The following is a 27,238-nucleotide window of genomic DNA, read 5'->3' as shown; positions in this document are numbered from 1 at the left end:
GGCCGTAATAGAAAATTCAATCTACCGCTCGGCTTCATGTTTGTCCAGACAATATGTGTAGAAACTGTCAGTACCAATGTTTAGTAGCACCTAGCTTACTAAGAAGTGGAGCTGGCACATGCGGACACCCAGGATCTAATATGAACACATTTTTTCCTGGTGTCAGAACCAATCAATACCAAAGATTTTGAATATTTCTTTCCTCTGTGTCGCTAACTCTCCCCATCAGTCTAACTTTTGTCCTATTTTCTGCTGACTGTAAGATCCAGAAAGCACAGGTCTACATATAATTTAAACACTGTGTTTCACACACATGGACTAGCTTTCATCAAAGAGCTTCACATGTTTACTTATATATAGTAGTATTGCACCATATCTATATCTATCTATCTATCTATCTATCTATGTAGATATATACACACATATAAATGTATACAACTCTTTTGAGTTGAACTCAGCAAATATGTGTTGCTACCCTATTTTAGCTGAACATTGTCATTTTTTATTGCTTTTAAGTGTTATAAAGTAAAAACTGACTAATTGCCTTTGCTGAGTATGACAGTAAATTCTGGTTTATGTCTGCAGGTAAATGTGACTAATTTATGATTACACTGGAGTCACAACTACTGTTTCTTCTGTGCTCTTTGTTTCAATGACACAGAAGTTTTCTCTGTTTCAAGTTCGTACATTTCCGTTTCAATTTGCCACAGAACTGAAAACGTTCCTGTGCTGATTTCATAGAATTATGAAACTGATCAGTGCACATGTGCACTATAATTCTGGCTTAAAGACTACGTATTTGCAAATTTTAGCCCTGCCAAAGCGTGCATTGCAATTTTTGTTTTCTTGTGATTTTCCAGCCCCTTGCATGCCCACATTTGGGAAGCCAGTCTGAGCTGCTTTTCAGATTGTGTCTGACTATTTCTATGATTTTCCCCCAAACTGACAATCTAGCATTGGCACTCACTTCACACTGCGACCAGCCAGGTGTGTGTAGGTGAGAGGCGACAGAGATTGAGCTCAATCTTCTTGCGGCTCATTTTAGGTGACTGTTCCTGCAGCATTTCACATGAACACAGTGCAACATTTTCTTAACAGCGTGTTTAACTGGGGTCACAGTGGGAATAGAGCTTACACTGGCTGATAGGAACACTGGGGCTGATTCACACCCACATACTCACATCACAAGGGAACCTAGCATGCACATCACTGGACTGCTAGAGGTTGCTGGAGAAAGCTCACATGAGCAGAGGGAGACTGTGAAGACACTATGGCTCAAACCAAGAACCCAACATCACCCCGCTCACTGCTCACACTTACTTCACACATTTACTAAACTTCAGTACGAGTGCTTTGCACGTTATGGTCTTCTCACATTTTGCACCCCACTCAACAATTTCTTTTGCATTCTAATATCTGAAGTAGTTAGTACATACTCCTACTGTGTACATTTATATTAATATTTACATAGAGATGAATAGATTACATATACACTGTAAATTTCGTATATTCCATATTCTATTTCTGTACCACAGAAATTCCTGATTTGTCTACAAACTTGCCAATAAAAATGATTTTTATGTTACTTTTAGATAATTGTTTTACATTTTGACCTTTCTATATCCAAGATGGCCTATTTTTACCAGTGGTGGAAGAAGAAAAAAACAAGTCAAGACAACATACTTTTCAAATATTTTGTGTGGTGAGCCTGGTTCTGCCGGAGGTTTCTTCCTGTTAAAGGGAGTTTTTCCTCCCCGCCACCGCCGAAGTGCTCGCTCATAGGGTGTCATATGATTGTTGGGTTTTTCTCTGTATATATTATTGTAGGGCCTACCTTGCAATATAAAGCGCCTTGAGGCAACTGTTGTTGTGGCTTGGCGCTGTATAAATAAAATAAATTGAATTGAATTGAAAATATTGTATTTATGCAGGGATGCCAAATGTTTTTACTTTATTAAATAAATGAGAATACTCTGGGAATACTACAAAACCAGAGGGCTCATCTCATGCATAATGTTAGCAGAGCAGACTTACATTAAACTGACTCAATTGAAAAACCATCCATCCAACACTGGACACACTTAGCTTGACAGAGCTGCCAAGCTAATGGCTCAGTCACGCTCGTAAAAATAGGACAGCACCCTCCCTGCAGCTATAAACTCTATCTTATATCAACATTTATGGCAGGTTTTAGTGACAGTGTTGGTACGCCTGACAAGCTCAACAACAATTTTGCTAGAACAACAGGAAAATGACTAAATTGAGATAACTTTATCTTACTGGATCAAACCAACAGTGACAAAGTTTAACTTTCAGGATATAATTTGCAGCAAAAAAAAAAAAAAAAGTATTGCAATAACACAACATATATATATATATATATATATATATATATATATATATAAAAGATAGATAGATAGATAGATAGATAGATAGATAGATAGATAGATAGATAGATAGATAGATAGATAGATAGATAGATAGATAGATAGATAGATAGAGAGTGTTATTGCAATACTGCAATACTCTGCATACTGCAAAAAGTAAAAAGTTGTGAATAAAGTACTGTGATAATATCGTATTGCGGGATGCCTTTAATTTTTACATCATCTTCCAGTGCTGCTACTCAAGACAAGACAAGTGCGGCAATGTCAGACAAAATGCTCTACCAGCATGTTCCTTTCTAGCCCAGCCTGGACCTTTGCTTCAGTGAACAGCCCTCCTGTCCACAAGGCACTGTTCTTTCCTTGCACCTTTAGCAATCCCATAATAATGCATACACATCTGAAGTTTCTGAGCCAGAGACGTGGAATTAGCCATTAGACTGAGGAGCATTACAAAGGCCGTCGTGCTTACGTGCGCATTCTGATAGATGAAAGTGATGGGAATGTACAGAATGAGAAAAACAAACTGTGCTCAGCATATTAATCATTAATCTAAACAGGAAACTCTTCTGAGACACACACGTACTATCAGAGTTTGTGGGTTTTGCACAGACAATAGTATGATAGTTTCACTTTAAACTTAATTAAAAAGGAGAAAGTGCATGATGTCTAAAGTTTCCGTGATGCTGGCTTTTCTGTTTGTTAGACAGCAGTAATTCTGTGAAGTGTGCTGTGTGTAAAGCTACAAGTAATAAAGCAGCAGGTATGACTGTTAACAAAAACACAAAATGTAGGTGTATTCAGTTTACCGGTTTAAGAGAAAGTACTACACTACACTACTCAGAAACTCAGACCTATCCCTATCTGTTCTGATGCACACATCCATTATTTTCTGCTTATCCACAGTCATGTTGCAGGGAAATCCAGACATCTCTCTCCCCACCAGACTTTCCACTTTCCCCTGAGAGAAATATAACCACTACAAGGCGTTCTGGTTCTACCCCAGGGTCTCTTCTCAGCGTGCCAGGAACACTTCCAAAAACAGGCAACCAGGAATCATCCTAACCAGATGCCGGAAATGGAGCTGGTTGACCATGCCCGGAGCCAGGCCTCTCTCCCTGAAAGACACCACCCACAGGGGCAGGCACTGGGGTCATTAGCAACATGAGCAAGGCAGTAGGGGCCTGGGCATGTGGACTAGTTCTGAGGATGTGATCTTCGTTTTGATGTACACCAGAACTTGTTTATGGGCCTTTTTCACACATCACAGCAAGAAAGGTTGAATCCCATTTTACCGGATCAGTTGTAGGGTGCTGATATGACAGACGCCACCTCGTTATTGAATAAAACAGAGCCACTATTACCAGAAATAAGATGGCCCGATCAAACTGTAGCACGCCTCATTATCCTCAAACAATAGACCAAACACGACTTCTCGATTTGAGCTGTAAATTTTCCCTGTGACGTGCGTGCCCGCTGATTCCACCCCTTCATCATCCCTGCATCCACTTGCTGTATCTGAGTGTATTTTTTACACCACCATAACCACAAATATGATAGATGAGGAAAGTGTGGAGATCCAGTTAAAATTTCTATAGAGGGGAAGCCATCATCCAAAGATAGCACAACACAATAAAGTGAGCGTGTGCGTGTCGTTAGGGCACATCTCAAGGTTTAAAAAGCAGCAGTTTGCAATGAAAATGCACCTTGGAAGAGATCGTTAAATGCCCCCCCAACTACCAACCCCACCTCCAATTTACAGATTCCTATACAGTCAATATATTTTTTAATTGCACCGATGATTCAACCAAGAGCGCTGCAGAGGTGCCTCTGTGTGAGTCATGAAATCCTACCTACTGGAAAAAAGAAAAATGAATGGGAGTTTTACGCTCAAAATAGCTGCTTCCACTTTACAACTGCATGACAAATGAATATGTGTGCTGTGAAAAAGGCCTGTTATTGAGAATCACTGAAGATAGACGCTGTGACAGAAGGATTCTCATCTCAGGTTGTAACTGCAAGTGGATCTTTCCACATTTTTTAATCTTTGGAGAGCTCACTGTGATGCTGCAATCTTTATCTGCTTTTGCCTACAAAAGGGTAAAAATGACCTTCTTGAGACCTGAAAACCCTTTGCCCTTTGAAAGGCACCCCAACAGGAGGTTTTTTTTCCTCTTTTTTTTTTTTGATGTTCTGGTTTCAAGATGCTTTTTGGTAGAGTGCAGAAACAATTCCTCAAAGGTCTGTCTATTTGTGGCAATCTGTCACTTCTTGAAATAATGTCAGGTGGCTTTTTTACTTGCCAGGAGATGACTTTCAGCTCAGAGGATGACGGGTTTCTCAGGCACAAATCTCTTGTGAATCCTTACTTGGGAACACCCTGACCCCAAGTAAGGTGTTAGCTACCAACTTTCTAAAAAGCTGGGCTCCCTGACAAAACTACTGAATAGAACCACGAATAGCATTTTTAGTTATGTGTGCAATTGTCTGCAATGGCTATTTATAATGTGTGCTGGAAGATGGTTCTGTTTATAAGCGTAGCTGGCAGACTCTCAGAGCCCAGATGACTGTTTAATAAGTGCTTCATTAAATGCAGGCGTGGTAGAAAGGTTAAACCACTTAAAGACGCTGAAAATTAATTCCAGACCTTTGCATCGCTGCACTCCACTGAGTTAATGGTCCAGGATTGCCAGATAAAATTGGGCCGAAACCACACATGGCTGACCCAATGGAAGCTGGGTGACGGCTGACGATTACCCGTCACTATTTTTGTCAAACTGTGGGGTTGGGCCAAGGAGTAAGGAGATCGTCTTTCTATGCAGACATCAGTTAGACTGGAAGCGACGCCAGACTGAAGGTGGAAGTGCAACAAGTTGCAACTTCTGTCTGCTATCAGGCAAAGTGAGCATAACAAGATCGAGTGTTACGCTTTTTACTCGGTGCAATCATGCATAAAAATATTGCGCACATTTCTCCGCTCGCTTAAATAAACCCAGCATCAACACCTCTCATTTTACACTAAGATCGCACGTTGCACGTTAGTTGAACTCCCCACTCTTGTACAGCACAGCATGTAATGATTAACTATAAGAGCGGCGGCACCTTCTTATACATCCTCCAATCTTGCTGCCATAAAGTGAACACCCAAGGCGTCTTCTGATGCTGGTATTTGTGGTGACGCACAGCAGATAGCAGACAGGCTTCTTTCAATCTAGGCTGATAAGACTCAGAAAAAGTCTGTGCAACAACCATGCATGACTTACAAACTGCGCTATAACCCAAATCAAGAGGTTGATCTAAAATGATTGAAAAATGACGCAAATACATCCTAGCAATAAATGTGACATAGGTCACCATCAAGTCATGACCGACGTAATTCCTAAGAATAGTAATTACATGAAAGAAATGCTGCTGATAAAATTAAGTCTGTACATTAGTCAGATATCAATAAATGGCACGGTGACTCTTTTTTTTCTCCCCAAAGCCTCCTCTTCTTCTTCTCACCATTGTCAATTCTAATAAAGTGACAAGACAAATCTCATTTTTCTGTCAAACAGTGTGAGTCATACAGTTTCAGGCCCAAGCTTTGTGAGTCTGCTCAGAGGAGGACAGCAGGAGGCAGGAAGATTAGCAGTGTGGCAGGCTGCCATCTAATGGATGCAGAGAGAACGGTCTCACTCGGGTGGCTGTGCCTCCAGTCGTACAGCCCCCTAACTTTAGGGCCCGGGATTCATTTATTCAAGGAGACCTTAGGCAAGACGCTGAACCCTAAGCTGCTTCGAATGACTCCAGCTGGCACGGATCACTCTGCATTTTCTTCCTTGTTTATTTGTGTTTCTCAAACTGATGATACTGCAGGATTTCAAGTTTCCCATGACAGAAAAACGGGTCTGACCGAACAAGAAGAAAACTGTAGAATTATGTAACTCAGCCGTTTGTATGAATGAAAGCTCTGAAACAGATTAAAACTCTCTCACATGTCTCACTGGGGAGACCTTATCACTCCTGTTAATGGGTTGATGGATGGAGGCTGAGCGAATCACTGCTGACCCAACAAAAACTCATCCCAACTCAAAAATTCTCACAGAAATGGGGGAAAATGGAAGCGCACACGACTTTATTGTTAAAAATCGGTTTTGTAAAGGTAGAGCATTTGTTTGTGGTGTTTAAAAAGGAAACACAAAACATACTCCAGTAGAGTTAAACACGGAAAACATGGCTTTCTCTAAAAACTCAAATATTTAGAAAAGTAATTTCTGATCTGTCATTCCTAATCGGTAACAGCTGCATGCATCTGTATGAGCATTGTAATTATAATAGTACTTACAGGAAGGCACCAAAATGCTGCAAAGTGGTAGTAGTAAACAAAGTACAAGCAATGCAGCAGAGAAATAACAAATCACCCACATTTGCAGGATCCAATTAGAAGCTTACAGCAAAGACAAGTGTGCATGCTGAGACATGAGGATGTCGAGACTGCTTTCCTTGTAACTCGTGGCTTGGAAAGTATGCGTTTGTATGTGAGAAAACAAGTCAGAAAGAAAAGGGAGATAACGACAGGTGATGATCAGGCGAGATAGCATTTTAGCTGTTGCTTTCAGTTTTTGGGCGAAAGCAAGAGAGACAGATAGAAGGAAAGGAAGATCTATGTGAAAACTAGGAAGACGCTCTGAGTGTCTGTGCGGGGGTCATACAGAGAGAGTGAAGGAAGCAGATATGGAGGAAGGAAGGAGATAAAGGTAGAAGGAGGGAGGAGGGAACATTCCTTGTGGCTTTGCTGGGGAAGATGAATTATTCAGAAAGTTTAACACACACAGTTGAAACTACCCCTCGAACTGCTGAATATATCCTGCACTTCACAGTATTATTGACATATAACAGAGCAGTACTATACTACTACAACAGAATGTTATCATGATTACAATGAAGAACGTCCATGGAAACATTTATGGAGTAGACGGTTTTTTATGTTTGCTTTTGTTTGTTTGCTTTTTTTTTTTTATTAAACAGAATTGCTATTATTAGAAGTAGATGAGTGTGTTATATTTGATCAGATGCGACGTTATTTTCTTTATGATCGCTCTGAAATCAATGCGTATCTGGGCAGGGTTCTGATCGCCACCGCAAGAGTCTGAGTGTGAAAGGGAAACTGGTGCTCTTCTAAATGTCCTCTCTCATGAGAAAACTGTCAGCCCTGAAGTCTTTAACGTCCGTTTACTCCGTTAAAAAGCTGTTTAGGAGTTACCCATCTGAGCGCATCTGAGGTGCAGGTTACAGTTAGTCTGGAAGTTAAAGTCTTATTTTAAACTCACCGCAGCGACCCGCCGTCTTGTCTCGTCTCGTCTGCCTTTACAGTGAAATACTGCTCGAACCTGCTCAGGTAACACTACTGCACTTATCGCCCGTTTCCATTTTTATTGCTGCAAATTAGTCACTTACTTTTAGACTTCAAACTCTGCTGCATGCAGAGCTCCGTGCCCTTCCGTCACTGCGACGTCAGCCAGCGGATCACATGGCAGGAAGCGAAGCCGCGAGACGTAAACAAGCCCACTACGCCGGCCACGAGGTCGGTAGCAGCCTGGATTCAGCAAGCCAGCTTCACGCGCGGTGCAGCTGGCTGCACTTGGCTGCTGAAGCGCCTTTGTACCTTTTTACTACATTGATCTGGCACGTACACCTGATTCCGTTTTGTTTATCTGTCATTTATTTAGGTCACTTAAACTTATCAGCGGTAATATGGTTCTGTTTTTTCTCCACTTTTTTATTAAAACTACGATTTATGGACTGTCAGTTTGCGCTCACCTTGCTAGTAGGCCTACTGGGTAGGACTCTTTTTTGCATTAACACGTGTTCATAATTCAGTTAATACGTGGCATAGATTTAATAATGTGCTGGAATCATTCCTGTGAGATTTTTGGTCCGTATTGACACGAGAGGGTGACACACGGTTGTTGCACAATCAAACCCTGGAGATGACTGCGTGGGAAAATCCCTGCAGATCAGCAGTTTCTGGAATACTGGGACCAGCCCATCTGACACCAACAACCATGTTCAAAATCACTTAAATCACATTTTTACGTCATTGTTATGGTTAGTTTGAATTTCATCAGGTTGTCATGAGCATGTATACATGCTTAAATGCACGGAGTTGCTGCCATGTGATTGGCTAAATTTGTGGGGTACCTTACAAAGTGGCCAGTGAGTGTATACTACAGACCATCAGCCATCGTTGTGAATTTGTCTATGTTTGAGTCCAGTATTGAAAAAAGAGTGGAAGATTTTACAAAAAAAAAAAGAAAAAAGTTTTAAATACTTGTTTGCGTCAAGGCTACTAAGTGTGTTTTGCGTTCCTAATGATTGTGTGCGTTCTCAGAAAATTATGGAAAATTACTTTTCACAAAGTAAGTTCATCAGCAGATTTGGGTCATTACAACAAAAGATCAAAGTTTAAGAGATACTTAAATAGCTCTTTCCCTGATATGCCATCTGACCTGATTGCAGTGCTGTTTTTCCCTGTTCTTATCTCAGCATTAACAATAAAAACAAGAGTAGTGCAGTGGTATCTGAGGAATTTAACAAGATCGATCTTTCAGCCAGTCCTAATTTGCCCTGTGTTTGTTCTCTCGCACACATAGAGTCTTTTTCACTGAGTGTGTCTTTCTTTCTGGAATTTAAACCTCTCTTTTACTTTCCACTGTCAGCTTGTGCAACTCTTTAGATCCAAAAAAGTTCAGTTACACTCATACACTTGAATCCTTAAAAGGTCTTATGCTTTAACCAAACAAGGCTTTCATGTTAACGCCTCACATCTGAGATTCCCACAGTTGTGGCTATGTGTCTCTCTTAAAGGGTTAAAGGCTTTCCTCACAAAATATGACTCATATTTACAGTTCTAACACAAACAAAACCGCTTGAGTGGTGACACTTTCACTTAGCCCATTTTTCATCGGCAGCATGTCCTGGTAATGAGGTCCCAACCACACTCTTATCCAGACACTCATTTGTTTTAGGCTCAATCTCTGGTCCTCTTAAATGGTCATGGCCTTTTTGGATAATCCTCACCATCGAGCCCTGGAGACGTTTCTCTTTATCTTTGGAGTGTGAGTCATGTGTCTGAGGAGATCTGGCATGTTGGTGCGTGGCTGAAGACAACAGTTAGTAGGTTAAAGGAAGTTGCCTGTGGTGTTCTCCTGATAACTGGCTGGTTAAAAGGTTTATGTAATCTTAACCTGAGGCAGCAACAAGCGACACATTACAGGAAAGTGAAAAACACCAAATGAATGTTTTTATTTTTATTAAAACATCACAATTATGTACTTGGCACACAGCATGTGATCGCCCGATTTACAAAACACTGACTTATTAAATCATTTTGTTGAAATAGCAGGAAAGCATTCAAGTCACTGCAAAATTTAATGTAAGATAGCAGCTTTGCCACACAGACTCAGTGTGACAGCATTTCATGAAAAAAGTTACTTTGAGCCACAATTAAAATGTCTAGAAATATGACTTTTATCATTTTTGTGCAGGCTAGCTCAGGGTTATTGATTATTTAAAGCATTTAAAGCAGAAAGGATCCAATTCTATATTTGAATCTGTCTGTAAGCATAAGCAAATCTGTTTACATTTACCAAGATTAGCAAGACAAAGCAGAATTGCACGTTTTTTTGTTGGAAAAGAGTCCCAAGATTGTCCTGAACCTGGAGACATTTCTGATGTGACTAATGTGAACGACCTGATATTAGTTTTAGAGTTAACATAGGAAATAATTAGCGGTGTTTTAGTGCATACAAATACACAAATAGTTTATTTTTTTTATCAGTAATAAGAACACGAGCCTATTGTTTAGTGTTTTTAGCCATAAAGGTTCTGACAGTGGCCCCACAGTTTTTCCTGATATTTCCAGTGCATAACACATTTATTAGACCACCTGCCATTAGAAAAACAAAAGAAAAATATTTTAGAAATATGCCAAAATTTAAAACAAAGCGAAAAAAAAAAAAGTATTTTAAGGCAAATGGAAAAACTCCATTCAGGTTTTTAATACCCACACTTGAGGAAGTCTCTAGGAAGTCAGAAATTAATCAAGCATGACGTTCATGCAGTGAAACTAATTGTCCTGTTCAGGAATGCAAGTAAGTAACTGTAATTTAATCTAATTTAATCTAAACTAATAATGACTTTACTATTTTTATTCTATTTTTTATACCAGTAAATTTTAAAATTAATGCATGACAACAATATTTACATTTTAGCATTAAAAAACATATGATCTTGATTTAAGAGCTTGGGCACACTGGTGGTTTAACTATTACAGAAACATTAAAAAATGATTTTGGTAAGTACCAGAACTGTTAATTTACGACAGCTATGGCATAAACCTTACACTGGCTGGTGGTCTAAAACATGTGCTAAGCACTGTGACTTTCTGCGTCTGAGCTTTGGTTGCACAGAAGACCTCAGCCCCCATTAGTTGTACGTCATATATGACACTCCAGATAAGATCACATTTGTAGACTTGTGCATTCCAGTTATGACTTTGTTAAAGCGTTATGTAAAATCGAAAACTTCTGCACTCTTATTAAATCAACAGTGTAATTCTGAGTTGTAGTGCTTACAAGATTATGTGTGCTTACAAGAAGCGCTTCAACGATGGGACTGATGAGAAGAAGAAGCTCTGTTATATAATGTTCATATATAATGTTAGCAAACATTATATATGAAGGTTTACCTTTCAGGGCTGATTTTCAAATTTTATTATGGAGGAAGCGACAGTTGTAGTTAGCTGATTACACTTAATTGAAACCAAAATGAATTAAGCAGGTCAAAGGTTAACGCTGAGGCCAAAATATTCCACTGGCATTGAATAAAGTGCTATGTAAAGAAGAGCCTGATGATGTCAGAGTCGTTCGGCAGGTTGGACTCGTCCCGGGCCTTCAGCGTCCACAAAGCGCATTCTGTCATTTCGAGTAGTGGGCGAACGGAGACTCCTCATTCACTTTGCCCTGAGAGTTCACAGAAAACAAACAACCCATTCACAGTTAAACAGCAGTCAGTGTGGTGATAAAGTGCCTGCGCTGAATGTCCAGCGGTACCTGCTTTACCATCTGAACTGAAGTGGTTCTTTTACAGTACAATATGTTCTGTTGTTTTTCTTTTATCTGATTACAGTGATTGCCTGTAGGCATATTTTTTTATTTTTTTATTTATTTTTTTCCGTTCAGCTTAACAGGAGGTGAAGTCTTTTCCGTCCCGCTTTAGGCACATTCAATGTAATTAACGTTAAGGACTGACAATCAGCTGACTGACACAAGCGTCTAAAAAAATCGTCTTTTTACGCGCTTTAAAATGTTAAATTGGTGAATGTCAGAAGGGATTACCATGTGAAGACGAGGTTGAGAAACTCCAGGGATGGGAAGCTTAAATGTGTCATACTAATCTTATTTTCTTTTCTCATAATGTCAGGAAATTGCTAAGAATGTGTGAAGAAAAAAGGCGTCATGGATATGGTCATGCATGGATATAATCTAGATCATTTTTACAGGGAATTGTTTGTCATTTATTAACCGTGCAAGTTATCATTAAGTCCCGACCTGCTCATTTTGGAGGATCAGTTGTTTTTCAGCTCATGTTGTCGGATATGTTGCTGGTACGGTATAAAGTACACTCTAGCACAATGCCCAGTCATGCAGCAATAAAGATTTACACTCGTCGAGCACCTTATAAAGAACACTGGTCTGTACAGCGCTGCAGGTCTAGTTTTGCAGCGGTTACCAGAATAGCAAAATTTCTATTTCACACTTATTGGCAGCCTCATTGTGGGTCATCTGAAAAGCCTTTGTGATATTTCCTCTGCACACAAGAGTACATACATGAACTTGTAAGTGCTCCGTGAGTGTGGGAGAAAAGGTTTGCTTTTCAGAAATCTCATTCTTGAGTAGGCCTTTGCAGCGGAGATTGAGAGATGCCAACATTTTAAAAGTACTTGGGGACGCACTGATGGGACTAATGATAAGCTTCTCTTGAGAAATGATTAGTCATGACAGCCTCACCACACTTTTCACACACTGACAATCCACTCACACTTCCTGTTCGTGTAAATGAGAATGCAGCAAACCACTGTCCTCATTACTAAGGAGACATGAACAGGAAGAAGGCGACATTTAATGCTGGGAAACTTTTACGTGCCACTTGTTACTCATGGTGCAGGGCTGACAGTTAACATCCCCGTGAAGCAAAATCCTGGAACGTGCTGGCCTTGCTCCAAATCCATGTTACGGGCAAATCCATGTTTTCTACGTGATAACCAGCATGTGCCTCCCCCTGCTGGGAGAAGTTACCTATAGCAGGCAGAGCCTCATACTTTCACTCATGAATTATATTCTTGAAACAATATTCAAGAAGTTTGTCATTTTGTGTGTTTCAGTGCTGATTTTTAAGAGGTATACCAGGCCTACAGTAAGATTAAGATTAGGATTCACCCTCTGGAACTGTGAATATCTGTCACGTTTTCTATCTTACCATCGGCATATCTTCGAGCCTCTCAAATTTGGATCTCGGCGATCGGATACATTTCACTGTGAATACCACGATAACGAGGGCGAGGACAATACAGAAGATGCAAATGATAGTGACTAGGCCGGGGTTTGACGCCAGGTCATCTTTTTCCCAGTCGGGTGAAAAACCTGAGGGGGAGACAAACAGAGAAACGATGAGATAAACAAATGCAATATTTGCAGGACACAACTGAAATTATACTAATGTAAGAAGAAATCATATTTGCTTTGCACAAGTCACACCATTGGTTTTATGCCTCATTTATTAATTGACTTAAACAAACAACTGCCCAGGGGAATTTATTTGTGAATTAACTGCTGTCATCCAGCAGATGACGGCTGTAGGTTGCACTGAAGCAAACATGCCCGTGTGGGGTACTTGTGGCTCTCCTGTGGGGCTTTCTGAGCAGAATAAAGCCACATGCAGACCCCAAATGGGGGCCCGTGTAGGCTTGTCCATTTGAACCCATTTATAAGGTTAAATGTTTGAGTCAATGTCCAACTAAGCAGCAGATGAAGAGCACCTCTTGCTTTTGGCCCAAAAGACTGTTCTCTGTGCGTAGACTCATCTAATGCACATACTATCTCAGCATCTTGTCATCAAGATTTCAGTGAAACCTGAGAAGAAATCCACCAAAACATGCGAATGAATTTAATCTTTTGTGCACGCAAAAGCATGTTGTTTGCTTTAGGTCATAAAGTATGGCACTGTTATGTATAAATTTGTCTCTCTGTATTGTTTCTCACTGGCTTTGAACCCCAAAAAGTTCATTAATTTCTTTTAAAATTGCAAAAAAGAGCAGACTGGATGTTTTTTGACCTGTGTCGGTTGTGTTCACAGTGGTGGTTGCAGTGATGTTTGGTGATGCTGACGCAGATGGGAGTGTTGTTTCAGTTGGCAAAGCTGTCTCATTTGATGTCTGGTTGATTGCTGTGGTTTGAGGAGGTGGGCTGGGAGTGGTGTCGTCTGTCTGCTGCGTTTTTGGTGAAGCCGAAGTGATGACGGTCGTGGACTGCACTGCTGTCGTTTCAGCTGTAGTCGGATGTGTTGTTGTTTCACTGGTAGTCTGGAGTGTTGTCGTTTCAGCTGTAGTCGGATGTGTTGTTGTTTCAGCTGTAGTCGGATGTGTTGTTGTTTCACTGGTAGTCTGGAGTGTTGTTGTTTGTGACTGTGGTTTGGTGGTGGTTGTTTGTGCAGTGGATGAGCTGAAGGAAGTGGTTTCTGCAGAGCAGCAAACAGCACATAACTATAAGATGCTGCATTCACACCTTATCGAGGTAATGATCAAGTGGTTTGTTGGCATCATAAAGGTGCCAACAAACCACAAAGAAAGTTTTAATTAAATTTTTCCATATTTGCACTGGATATTTTTAATGCATGAGAGCACTAATGCAGACAAGCATGGCTTAACGCTGTGCACTAACCCTAACCCTTCCTATCGACAGAGCATGGTGTTGTTGTAATCATCAGTTCTGACACGAAATAATTGCTTTGTATGATTTTTTTCTATAACCAACTTTTAGATCATTGAATTTTCCAGAGTTTCAATAGCAAAATACATATTTGATGTCTGACACAGACTAACAGAACCTGGCTGGTATTTAAGTTTTTGGTAAACTCTATAATAAGGATATATTTCAGCTGCATTTTACTCAAAATTATTGCTTGACAGGGGTGAACAATCGTTTTATTCAGTGCAAAATATTGTACAAAAATAAATCCCACGTGATTCTGAAGTGGTCATGTGGGCTCTTATTTCACATTTGATTCATTTTAATCAAGTAACCCTACCTTAACCTAAATATAAGCTTTATTATCACAGATTAGAAATTTTGAATGCTACACCTTTAAATTCACTATTCTGGAGTTTTGCCACTATTACTTAAGTCACACATAATTAACATGATAGTAATGATGCATTACCCAAAGCTCGTTTCCATCGTGGAACTCTGTAAGTTTCATCTTCTAGTCACCGCCCACACCCACTCACACCACGTTTATCATAAAATCATCTTAAGGAAGCTACGTATGTTAGATTCACACCCCTGATACAATAACAATCTATCTGTGCATCATCTTTGTGGCTCCGGATTGTTTATAAAGGCGGTTTCAGATTTCTTTACGGAGCCGTGTGGGATCAAAGTTTGGCAGGTGTTTGAGTGTAGGCACTTTAGGGTTCAGGTTGGGGTCCTGATCAACACTGCAGCTGCTCCACCTGTTATTGTTTTACCCCTAAAATCCGCTTTGTGTACAAAGAAATCACACCGGAAAACCTTCAAACCGTGATGAAGCTGAGATTTGAAGTGGTAAATACATGAGCGTTTAGGAGCTTTAAATCACATAACTGTACTTGTACACAGCGATGTGGGCAAAGATCCAGAGGAGCTTAAGGTAAGATTGCTGTGACAACTTTCTGAGGCAAGAAACGGCTTTAAACTTGACAAAAGAACAAAAACAAAGTAAATTTCAGAAAAGTACGACATGATCTACATGCTCCGAGTGTCTTAAAGTAGATTGTGTTGACGCGGAGCAGCGGGTCAGGTAATATTAAAGCAATTGCAACGTGTGTTCAGTAAAGTGTTTGCTACAGGAGGCTCGACTTGGGCTCACTTTCACGGATCAAATATTAGCCCCAGTCTACACCCAGGTGTGAACTTCCCATATACCTTAACTTCCCCTTATGTTTTACAGTTGCACGTTTTACTTATGATAAGAATTTAGTAGTAATGCACAGCAACAGGATGAATACAAATGTTTCTGTGATAACACACGGTTGCTTCTTATTACACTTAAAACAAAAGCCAGAGCCACACTGCCACAGGCAAACTGGCAGACTGTCTCTCACTGCACGAAGCTTCCTGTTTGCATAAATTTGCACTTTTACAAGACTTCAGCCTAACGTTCAGGTTCTCAAACATATTGAACACAAAAGTTTGAGAAGTGAAAACTTGTTGAAAAATGCTGACTTACCGCTGATGACTATCGCTGTTAACAGAGACACCAGGAGAGTGAGGTGCATCGTTGCGGGCATGTTGAGAGGGGAAGTGGCTGACAGTCATATCAGTGACATTCACACACACACACACGCGCGCGCGCGCGCATATGCACACACGCACACGCAGGGTAACTACATCCTTGACAGCAGGATGTGTTCCAAACACAGGCTGTTGCATATCAAGCATTAAACCCTTCACACTATCAGTCAATATTTAAACAAGGTTGTGTGTGTTTGCTTTTGCTTCTATTCTTGCTGCAGGCAGCTGCAGATTAGTTTTTACTTCTAAAATAGATTTTAAACATGAAAGTTGTCTCATGCTGCCAGCTGCAATGACCCATGCTATCCCAGGTCTTTCACTCTGCTACTGTGCAGGCTGCTTATGCTGCAGCACACAGCTGGACACTTTATTTTCAATGCAACAAGAAAATCATTTTGTCCACTGCACGTTTGACACTTTTGTTGAATCAGGTGCAGTGGAGTTTATTTCTGCCTCGCATGTTATTCTTTTTAAGTCCAGTCTTCAACTTTACTTTCTTTCATTGCTTTTTAAGGTTTTTGATATTGTGTACATCACTTAAACTTTATACATACAGACCAGTTGTTGTGTAAATTTGACTTCTTGGCATCCATCCTTCACCTGAGACCATTTCTGATGAGGCCTCAGTGAACAGTAGTGATCAGCTGAAGGGTCAGGTGTGTCTCTCAGGTAACGTTTCGGGTCTTTTCTGGATGTTTTCATTTTTCAAAAGGACATGACTTTCAAACACCATTCATCTGCTGTAGATATTCAGTTTTCTCTTTGTTTTTTCTCTTTATCCTATTTAATTCTCAATTGGTTGAATATTCATAATACATTGTAACATAATGTGTCTAAACTAAATTGTATGGATAATTAGGATAGAGCCACAAAAGTGCCAAAAGAAATTTTTTTATTTCATTTGAAATTATTTGAAAATAAATTCTTCAGCATTCAGAAATCTCAGCAGACCTCTGATACATGGCTTCTCTTTTACACCGGTAGTACACCAATGATACATTTTATGTGGAGAACTCTGGGAAAATATTTCATATAATAAATATGTGTCGCTCCCCACCCTCACAGTGTTTATGCTGACACTATTTATGGTTTTTCTCCCCCCATCATCACATAAACTAAATCATCACTGGACCTGCCAAAGCTAAAAAAAAAAATCATCAATAAATTAAACTGATAGAAACAGTCAATTTTACAGTAACTAGTGAAAAACTACTGCACAGTTAAAAATTACTTATTTTCAACAGTTATTCTATGTGATATGACAAAATACAGATAGATCCATAATCATGCTTCATTGGAGCTCAGAGGGACAAGTTGAATGGAGCGATTGATATTAAAACAAGCGCAGCACTGGATGATATCTTAAGGCAATGTTCAAAGACACGGTTTATTGTTGAAGCAGTTATTTAGTAGAGCTCTCTCATATCAATATTGATTTGTTTTTTTAAATAAAGCATATTAAAAAAAATAAAGTAAAAGCATTACTAGAGTCAGGTTTAAACTTCGGGTCCAATGACTGTTGGGAGTTTTTAAACCTTCACCCTAATGGCCGCTCAATTCACCCTGACAGTAAGTGCTGTACCAGAGGGCAGTGAAACAGCTTCTCATCCATGCTCACATCATTCACACATAAACAGACACATTTAAACTATTTGGGAGTTAAGAAGACGTGTACCAGCACTTTAACTTCAAACTTCCCAGAGACGCATCAGTTTAAATCTGAGTGACAAACACAGGACCGCACACAACAGTCCCGCAGCAGTTCCAAAGGGAGGAAGAGTATAAATGCATAAAAACAGCAACACGTATCATCTCTACTGAGCTTCTTTAAGCTTTCTCCTCCAACGGTTCGGACTGTGGCAGCACTTCCTTCTGTACATCCGCACCATTGCTGTCTGATGCCAGCTCAGCATTGGGGTCGTCTTTCTGTCAAGACAAAACTAATCAGTGGATGCATTGACATGATCAACATCACTTCACTTTTGCACATAAGTGATTAGACAAGTCAGAGATGCAATGAACCTCATGGGCAGCGCTGGTGAGTAAGAGTCCCAATATACCGTATTAATCCTTTTGAGTTCATACTGAGCCTTTGTAGAGCCCCTCAGTTCACCCACTGTCAGCCTCCTGCTTAAAGCAGCTTTCCTCCGACTGGTTGCCCATATACTGGAACCTATGGTTTAGCAGGGACGGCGTTGGCAGTCCAGGGATGGCCTGTCTATCTGCAGGGAGCTCTGCTGTATGATGGAGGCAGCATACAAAGTATGTGGTGCAACCGGTCTGTAGATCATTCTCTCTTGTGCTGTTGTTGGTCAACCAGCCATGGAGAGAGAGTTCATTTGACATTCAAAGAGCTGAAGTGAAACTGTTACAAACAATGAATAGTGTCCACTGTAGCTGCCTGCGCTTTCCATACTGCTTTTCTTAATCTTTGAAATTTTCTCCATAGTTCTTCCATTCCTGGTGAACTCCACTGTCACGCTCTTCCCTATTTCAGCCCACTTGTCAGCCAATCAGCACAGAGCAGACACATACCATCTGCTTCCAGCGACACACAGTTTCAGCTCCATTCGCCATCCCAGTGGAAATGTGTATGCAGACAGACACACACAGCTGGGAGGAGCTGCACACAGCACTGTACAGCTGTTCATTGGTAAAATAAGAGGTAACAAAACCAAAAACTTCCTGTGTGGTTGACTTACTCTGTGTTTGAGGTAAGAGAGGTAGGTGTCCCACCCTAAGGTGACAAAGTTGATGTACACGACGCGGAACTTGGGCGAGAGAAAGTAGAAGTTGATCATCTGAGCAGCGGGCCAAACACAGCAGTCTGCCTGTCAGCAAGAACAACACACATTAAGATAAACAAGCAGGTACAAATTACCCAGAGCAAACACTGCAGAAACAGACAGGAGGAGGGAAGTGTGCTCCGTCTGCCCGGCAGGTTCCCAGCTGAGACTGGGAGGTTTTATCTGGCCTGCTGGGTTGTTGTTTTTTTTTTTAACCTTCTGAGTAACAACAACAACCTCAAGATTTAAGACAGCTAGAAGAGCACAGAGCTAAATTTCTATATGAAACTTATAGTCTTAACACGTAAAGTTCCTCTGTTCGCTGTGTAGAGCACGGTTATATTTTATGTTATTCAATGTTCAGTTACAGTTTAAACGCTAAATTCTCATCTTCAGTTAAAGACAAAGAAGAATTTCAGTTGGGATGAATGAAGAACAATTAATGTTCAACCTCCCGGTATACTTACCTTGTAAAATTCCCAGAACTTGCCTCTAAACTCCGCCCATCCTTCGGATAAACTGCGCCCCTCCATGAGATCCATACCTGCGATAAACACAGTTTTCTGTCAGACGTGCGTCAGCGCCACCCTTTATTAAAACCACCCTCAGATAAGCTCTCTTATAAACATGAACTGCTAAACTTGAGCCTCTTCGAAACAGATACCCTTTGAACTCCATATACGTCTTATTACATACGCGGGGTTTTTCCTTATCCACATCTTTATGCGCAACCTTTGCCTCTGTACTTGATCTCTGAAGTGCGCGTGTGTGCGCGTCACTGACAAACTGTTCAGGTGCTCACACCCTGAACAATGTGTGAGAAGCAGGAGGAGAAGAGCGTACTTAGTACCAGTAAAATCTTTCTCACCTAAAAAATACCACACGCCCAGAGTCGGGGAAGCAACCAGCTGGTCCACCACAACCTTCTTGACCAAGGTTTTGAGAGCTTTGCCTGCATACACTCTGTCCAGCCACATGTACCAGTAGTGCAGGAGCGGACCCATGGAGCAGCCCACGGCAAACATGCGAGCTTTGAAGCCAAACAGAGAACAGCCGTGCATGAAATAAATCATGACAGCCCAACATGAGATTATTACAAAAGAGTAGGAGTTCCTTTTTTATTTTGTAAGAATTATTTTTTTAAAAGTGTTTATGCATAATCCTGTTGGTAGAATCCTTACTGCTGACAACTACATTTGTTTTTGCATATGTTCTTTGGCATGCTCTCCTCTGTATTCCAAAATCAAAAGATAATTCTAACAACAATGCAGATGCTTTTGTCCAAAATTACTTGAGTTCATTACATTTTTATTTTAGAAACTGTACAGATCTGGAGCACTCCTGCATATCAGCCAAAATAAGAAGATGACGTATGACATTAAACACACAAAACTCTGTCACCTGTTCGGCTCCAGTCTCTGATTTTGCCAGGATCCCTGTGTTTCTCCCGAGTCTGCTGCAGGATGTCTCCCAGAGACAGCATCACCCCTCCACTCATGATATTGGTGACCAGCAGGTAGCGGCCCTGGAAGAACGGCCTCCAGGAGAACTGTATGCGGACCAGAAACTCTTTACCCGCACGGGGAAGCATGATGTTCAGACAGGAGAAAGTACCGTCATCTGTGGAGAAGAAGGAAAAAGACAATAAACAGTTAGGGTTCATGCAGGGAAAGCCAGCGGATAGGTAGATTCATTGTACTAAACAAACTGTCATAAAATGAGTAAAACAAATGACACAACTTGATCTTCTAACACAGGGAGAGAGGAAATATAATGCTAGACACCTGTGAGTGTAAATGCACGTGCCTGTGTAAATTACTTGTCAAATACTAAAATATCTTGAGATTTAGCGAGAACACTACTTGGTCCCTATTATTTGTTGATTTTGCACCGCACTGTTTTCTCACTTAAAACCTAAAAGCAATTTTGTGTGCACAAAGTATATTATATATACACAAACTGCGAACCTCTGTGAGAAAAATACCACATGTGTAGTTTAAACACTACTACAGACTTTATTAATCTCCGAAAGTGCTGAAAAAGCTGGAAAGCTCCGAGTTCAAAGTTCAACTCTCCAGCTGCTGCTCGTTAGCTAGTTTCTGGTCTAACAGCTCAGAGACGAACATTTTATGTTTTCTGTTTGAAACAAACCAGTCCCGGTCGGCACTGACGTTTACATGAAATTTTACATTCAGTTTCACAATGATACCAGTGAACGCGACATGCAACAGGGAGACAGATGAAGCGAACCTGAGCCGGTGTGTGCGTTTCCGCGCAGATAATACGTTTCCCTGACTTAACAACACAACATTAATAAACCCACAGTCAAACACACTAATCCACCAGCCGTGAAGGGCGATACGAAGATAAAATCTTACGGGAAAGAGAAGTTTTTTGCTTTTATCCGTAGACTGCATCCACGACCTGACGGGTGAGCAAATGTCTGATTAGCACAGTGATAAATGTGATGGCGACACCTGCTGGTCGGGAGGAACAACGAAAACTCGTAGTACAAAGAATACCCTCCACCAACACAGTCTTGGACACCCCTCATTTCATTATATTTTGCTTCCAAGGAGCCAGATTCTCATGTAATTTTTTAAAGTGGTTGTGAGCAAACGTTTTACAGACTTTATGATGGTCTTTAAAAGCTTTTCTTGGATTTTGGCTGTGTTTTCACCCATTTTGAGTCCTTGTTCCTGACCATTTTCAGAGGGATGCTGTTTGTTTGTTAAGCCAGTTAACACTGACATATAAATCATTCAGGCATAGAAGTTACCAAATTCAGTGGATGAACCAGTGCTGTGTCCACACAAGGAGGGATATTGGTACTTTATGTCAAACCAGTGATTATGGCCCCCTGTCAAATCATTTATGACTTAGGACAGTAATAAAGGAAGTAATAAAAGTTAATGGAAGTTATATTTTTTATGAATATCATAAAATTATGATAGTTCATAATTCGGTAATAATTAATAATCATATGCCCCAAAAATATATGGTCATAAAAATATGGTGATGGAATAGGATGATGAATATGCTTGAGATAAAAATTAAAACTATAGAACAATTTTTGTGCTGTTGTCATTTTAAGCCAAAAAGTTTACTTTTTTAACAAAATATGCCACCTTGGCAGGACCCTGTCTTTGGGGACCTGTGTGTGTGTGTGTGTGTCTGTGTGTGTGTGTGTGAAAATGTGTTAAACCCTAGTAAAAAGGTTCTTCTTAATTAAACCGGTGCTTTTGTAACAGTGATGATGGGGAGATGGAAAGTTTATTACATTTTATTTGCATTTGTTTAACCAAAAAAGGAAAATCAGAATCAAAGTTAGACTTACAAACACTCCACCTCAGCAGCCAGCGTCCTTCCTGGAGTGGCCAGCCAATTTTCCCAGATGGCGTCTTATCCGTCCAAAGGGCATTACAGGAAAGTAGGAACGAAAACTACGATCTATAGAACAGAAAAAAAAAAAAAAACTGAGGAAGAGAAACGTCAACTAGAGGAGAAGTGCAGACAAATGGAGGCACAAAATAAACACTTGGAAGAAATGCACAACGAATTTCTCATGAACAGACAAGACCAAAAAACTAACAATACGCAATGCCAGCCCAACATAAAGATTACTGATGAGGGCTGGGGAATCATGTTTGGTCAAGCACGAGAGCAGATTATGTTCCTGATTAAAGAAAAGCGGAAAAAGAGCACTGAATTAAAAGAAATGTCCGACCAGCTTCAAGACAGGGAAGCTGTTACTGGGGAAATAAAGTTGGATCTCCAAGGAATATGTACAGAAAGAATCAGGAGCTCCAAGGAAAGCTCGATGAAGGCCTGGAAAAAACCCCCAAAGAAAATCAACAGGGCATAAAACAGAAAGACATGCAGTGCAAACTCCAAGACACGGAGACAAAATGCAGAGTGCTGCAAATAAGGCTTGATAAAACACTGCACAGAAATGAAGCTTTTCTTCAAGAGAAAGAGCGACAGGAATTAAAACAGAAAGAAATGGATTGCAAGCTTCAGAACATCGAGAAACACAACGAAGGCTAGCAAATACACTGAAATGCAGGTGCAAAAACAGCAACAAGAGAAAATACAGGAAGACCTGTAGTGTACACTTCAAGAAATCCAGAGGATAAATCAGCAGTTAGAAGGCATGCACAACAAAGTACAACAGACTCTCTTTGAGCCTGTTTATTCTCGCTTTGTGTTTGTTAAGTCTGTATGTCTCCACGGTAGTTTCCTGTTTTATTTTGACAGTCTATTGTCCTGCTTGTGTTATGTTCATTTTTGCTTTCCCTGTCATTTGTCTCACTTAGTTCACCTGTGCCTTGTTTTGCCCAGCTGTGTTGCATCTTCCTAATTACCTGATTTGGATACAACAAGTAAAGTATGTATATTATGCACACACACAAACACACATGTAGCTATTACCCATTTCTTGTTTTTATACTTAAGATGAATTATTCTTGAATAAAGACAGTGATCCGACACATGTCAAATTTAGCCTCGTGTTTATTGTCCCCACCATCTCCCTAACCTGTGCTCTCAAAAGTGAACACAGGTTAGGGAGATAATGGAGGAAATGAAAAAACATCTAGTTGCATAACATCCATTCATTCCCATTTCTTTAGTTCAGTGGTTCTTAACCTTGTTGGAGGTACTGAACCCCACCAGTTTCATATGTGCATTCACTGAACCCCTCTTTAGTGAAAAATAAAATATGATTTTTTTCAAATTCAAGACATAGATATGCTTTTTACTGGTGCACAAAATGAGCCGTGCATGTCATGGCGGAGGCTCTGCCGAACCCCTGAGACCGACTCACCGAACCCCTAGGGTTCGATCGAACCCAGGTTAAGAACCACTGCTTTAGTTGAATCCCCGAAAGTAAAAAGTCATTTTTATAGCATAAAATAGTATTATTATGCCTATAAGATGATTCTCAAATAACAATAAGCTGAAAGGTTGGCATATCTTGGCACACTCTGCAGTTTTGATCAAACTGGACAGGTGGAGGACAAAAGAGGAAGTAGCAGGCCTAAAGCTACAGCCATTATAACAGCACCTGAAAGTCATGCTCTTAAAAAATATGAAAAATTGTGACAGCAGTGCTATGTGCGGGGACTGAACGTGCACAAAAGACTGTCATTAGTTTGGAGCATCATTTTTCATAATGACATCACTACAGCACTGCCAGTGCTATGAAAGCATAACTGGAAAGAAAAATGTGCAGTTATTTAGAATGTCTTGATGCATGTTCAATCATCCTGGTAAGGAAATCCCAAAAAGTTGATTGTGTTCATCTGGACGTAGCGATTTCAGATGGAGAAATGTTTTGTCACTCATCCAAGTGACTTTTTCAGTCGAGACTGACATGCTGTATATATATATGTATATATACTGTATTTCTATTTATGTTTGCACATGTTTCAGCTTCCAAAATAAATCGATTTTCTGTAAAGCAACTGCCCTGACACATGCATTACAATGTACAGACAACAGTGGAAAAGCCTATACAGAAACAACAGTAGTATTTTATGTTTTTATTTATTGAACAAACTGATGTAGATTGAAAATGCTTTTAACTTTCCACATATTTTACATCTTGTGAAAAAATAGTTTAAACACCACAGTAAAAACCCCCCCATAAATGTGTTGTTAATATTCACACTTTGCAAAGCCATAGAGAACGGGAACCTTCTGGCCCTTATGTTTGACTCCACTGCTTTAGATAGCTTATATTTTATTATATGGTCTGATAGTGTTATTAAAACACTTTATCAGCCTCTCCTTTACAACATACTACTGCTGTCCAGGCTGAATAAGCTGTGAAGAGTAAAACGTGTGTCTCAAGCTGCTCCCAGTTCTTTAAACAGCAGTGAATGGTTCTTGCATCACCTTATTCTAATGTCTGTGAACCTCCACACAGGACAATGGCCCCATTAAGTACAGACACAACATTAACAAAGCCTTTTATTACACCATTATGTAAACATTTAAATTGCCATAATGCAACACTTGCAGGTGCAAACAGTAGCGATAACAAACACATTAATATTTCACTCAGCCGTTACCAAGGACAGGACACTGTTCGAGTTCTCCAGTTATTTTTTTTATAAATAAATAAATATTGTGAAATGAAAGCCATATTTTGAACTTTGATGTAAATTACTATTGTATTATTATATTACTATTATATATATGATATTACTATTATATAGACTACATACAGTAGTAAATAAATAAGTAAGTAAAGTGCAGGTTTTTTATAAAGCACTTTTCACAGACAAGCAGTCAGTTGACAACAAAATACAGTAAAATAAATGAGAACATTAGGTGTTAATTTTAGATGAGCATGTGTAGCTTGTTGGGAAAAACTCTGATTTGATGGTTGTGTCTAAATACAAAAATATGAAAATTAAAGATGGTTAAAAACAAATGAATCATAAGATACATAAAGCATTGAAACTTGACGATTAACTGCAATTTCACTTTGCTGAAAATTGTTTATGCAGTTGTTGCACAGCTGTCACTTAAAAGACACTTTTGTGCGCTCAGGAACACTCAGTGTGTTTGTGGAATTTAATAAGGAAGAAAATAACAGCAACATAAGTGCATTAATACATGCTCATAAAGAGACACTGACCATAACACTGAATCGACTTTACAGCTGACCATGTTTTAGGCAGCAGGTCATCTCTAAACAGAATGTGGATACAAGCTGTTGCTCCTCTTCAGCAAACAAGTTTTCCCAGTAAAATGCTGTCACCTGCTGACATAATAACAACACAGCAGAAACTGTGGCAGACAGCCGCAAGAATACTAACACTGTGCCTACAACTGTATTTTCTCTTGCCTTAGACACACATAAAGGGCTGTTGGGACTATTTATTACAAAACTAATCTCATGTGAAGATGGAAATGCCACGCTGAGTGAATGTATGTTGTTAGATAAGGATACCTATACCTACCTGCCTATATTACCTTTTTATTATCTGAGTCATTAAGAAAGTAAGGTTAGTTGGGCTGAAATGCAAAGCATCATTTTAACTTACAAACTATTTTAATGAAATGTTTTAATCTGTTCGGTCGTTAAACCTTTAATGTATTCAAAATGTTTTCATTTGCATTAATACTAAAAAAAAACAATTAGGTGACTATGTGGCATGCTATATGTACACATTTTAATGACTAAAGGAAAGCAACATTTCTCTCTCTTTTTTTTAATCCTTATTATCTTTTTAAAAATAAATGTTATTGTGTCTCATTTCAGCTCACTGGCTCATAAATATAAACACTTAAACATTAAGATAAACTACGTTGTTCTCCCTGTGGATACTAAGCATGATTAATAAGTTAAAAAACAAAACAAACAAAATACTGAATGGCAATTGTTTAATTCCAGTGACATCATCATCACGTGCAATTTCCTACTAAATGTAGGCTATTCTTTAATAATAGGTGATGTGCTTTCAGTATAAATGATCCAGCTGTGCTTAAAATCAGTTTCTTGTTACTTTAGAAAATCCGCTCTGCAGCGCTTGTAGCTGTCTTATGAAACAGGCGCTGTACCTTACACCGCATCAGTATGAAACGTATATGAGTGTGATGGTTTTGCAGTGCATTATGGGACCGGTGTCTTTTATTGGGTGGGAATGGACTCAGTGGTTACTGCTGACCTCGTAATCAATAATTCAGCCTCTCCGGCAGCTTTCATCAATAATAAAGGACCGCTTCAGTGTTTGAGGTGGAATATTTCAGGACGCTGATTATGGCTCCGGATTCGTTAGACAGGACGTCAATCCTTCTCGTACCCCTAAACCCCGCCCACTTGTCATTCATTTATGTCGCCTTCACAACCCCAGTTACAAAACGACTGGAACTCTTTTTTTCCTTTTCAAAATAAAAGCCAAGCTCAAAGAGGTTGTTTTATTCAAAAAGACCGTGAGATAGGCTATCCTTTATTTGTTTACCAATCGTTGGGATTACAACTGCGTGTATGAAACAGTTTTTTCAACCGATGGACGCAGTTAAATGAGATGAGTTGGTTTTTGAGGCATTCTAGTAAATAGTAAGTAACTATTTTGATAATCACGTGAGGTATAGAAAAAAAAAAAAGACAAATTTTAAAACCAGAGCTGTGGCTTCTCATTTCTGTCAATTAATTTCGTTGTTTCCTTATTATTTTCCTGCATCTTGACCTTTACTGCTACAAATACATGTACCTCATAACGCATACACACTTATCTAACAGTCTTAATGCAGAAAGCTGAGGTATTTGCCCGTGTAAAGGGTCCAACCTTTTTTAAAAAGTTCACTGGGTACCAGGTTTTGCAAAGGAAGAAAAGCATGTCGGTTCTGATGTAGGACTGTACGTTTTTCTCTTCACGTTACAAAGAATTGTCCATTTTGTTGTAAGTTTTAATCTTTACAAACGCTCCTGTGTTATATATATATATATATATATATATATATA

At 39.7% G+C, this 27,238-nt stretch overlaps 3 protein-coding genes across 7 annotated transcripts in view; all 3 read right to left on the bottom strand.

Annotated features, from left to right (window-relative positions):
* The window catches only part of LOC100708810 (cAMP-specific 3',5'-cyclic phosphodiesterase 4D), a 98,832-nt gene extending 90,914 nt beyond the window's left edge, over positions 1 to 7,918 (bottom strand). Inside the window, exon 1 of one of the 2 annotated variants that reach the window (XM_019345943.2) lies at positions 7,824 to 7,918. The gene's annotated coding sequence lies outside the window, so the exon portion shown is untranslated. Of the gene's footprint in view, positions 1 to 7,696 lie in introns of both variants that reach the window. The other variant, XM_013273692.3, reaches the window with a different exon arrangement.
* Positions 7,919 to 9,661: 1,743 nt separating this feature from the next.
* cist1 (colon, intestine and stomach enriched 1) lies at positions 9,662 to 16,037 on the bottom strand. The gene is made up of 4 exons (XM_005454026.4): positions 15,912 to 16,037; positions 13,761 to 14,162; positions 12,906 to 13,069; positions 9,662 to 11,389 (listed from the first exon to the last, which is right to left on the bottom strand). Exons 1-4 carry the CDS (start codon positions 15,970 to 15,972, stop codon positions 11,345 to 11,347), a joined length of 672 nt encoding a protein of 223 aa, XP_005454083.1. The 5' UTR covers positions 15,973 to 16,037; the 3' UTR covers positions 9,662 to 11,344.
* An 814-nt stretch (positions 16,038 to 16,851) lies between these two features.
* On the bottom strand, positions 16,852 to 21,262 carry mpv17l2 (MPV17 mitochondrial inner membrane protein like 2). Of its 4 annotated transcripts, none has more exons than XM_003449025.5 (6): positions 21,141 to 21,262; positions 20,164 to 20,382; positions 19,631 to 19,792; positions 19,230 to 19,306; positions 18,679 to 18,807; positions 16,852 to 17,902 (listed from the first exon to the last, which is right to left on the bottom strand). In XM_003449025.5, exons 2-6 carry the CDS (start codon positions 20,351 to 20,353, stop codon positions 17,804 to 17,806), a joined length of 657 nt encoding a protein of 218 aa, XP_003449073.1. In that variant the 5' UTR covers positions 20,354 to 20,382; positions 21,141 to 21,262; the 3' UTR covers positions 16,852 to 17,803. The 4 variants fall into 4 exon arrangements, with proteins under 4 accessions (XP_003449073.1, XP_005454085.2, XP_005454084.1 ...); XM_005454028.4 differs by having other exon boundaries at positions 21,086 to 21,201; XM_005454027.4 differs by lacking the exon at positions 21,141 to 21,262 and adding an exon at positions 21,013 to 21,140.
* Positions 21,263 to 27,238: the final 5,976 nt, after the last annotated feature.

This window comes from Oreochromis niloticus, linkage group LG15 (assembly GCF_001858045.2).
Source record: "Oreochromis niloticus isolate F11D_XX linkage group LG15, O_niloticus_UMD_NMBU, whole genome shotgun sequence".
NCBI lineage: Eukaryota > Metazoa > Chordata > Actinopteri > Cichliformes > Cichlidae > Oreochromis > Oreochromis niloticus.
This window is presented reverse-complemented; position numbering and strand designations above follow the sequence as displayed.

Excerpts from the sequence above, each read along its gene's own strand:
- cist1 (XM_005454026.4), bottom strand. The coding sequence starts at position 15,972 with ATGCCCGCAACGATGCACCTCACTCTCCTGGTGTCTCTGTTAACAGCG. Across the intron at positions 14,163-15,911 it reads AACAGCGATAGTCATCAGCG|AAACCACTTCCTTCAGCTCA; the intron begins GTAAGTCAGCAT and ends GCTGCTCTGCAG. Across the intron at positions 13,070-13,760 it reads TGTGAACACAACCGACACAG|GTTTTTCACCCGACTGGGAA; the intron begins GTCAAAAAACAT and ends TCTCCCCCTCAG.
- mpv17l2 (XM_005454028.4), bottom strand. The coding sequence starts at position 21,179 with ATGCAGTCTACGGATAAAAGCAAAAAACTTCTCTTTCCCGTAAGATTT. Across the intron at positions 19,793-20,163 it reads CAGAGACTGGAGCCGAACAG|CTCGCATGTTTGCCGTGGGC; the intron begins GTGACAGAGTTT and ends TTGGCTTCAAAG. Across the intron at positions 18,808-19,229 it reads AGTTCTGGGAATTTTACAAG|GCAGACTGCTGTGTTTGGCC; the intron begins GTAAGTATACCG and ends TCTTGCTGACAG.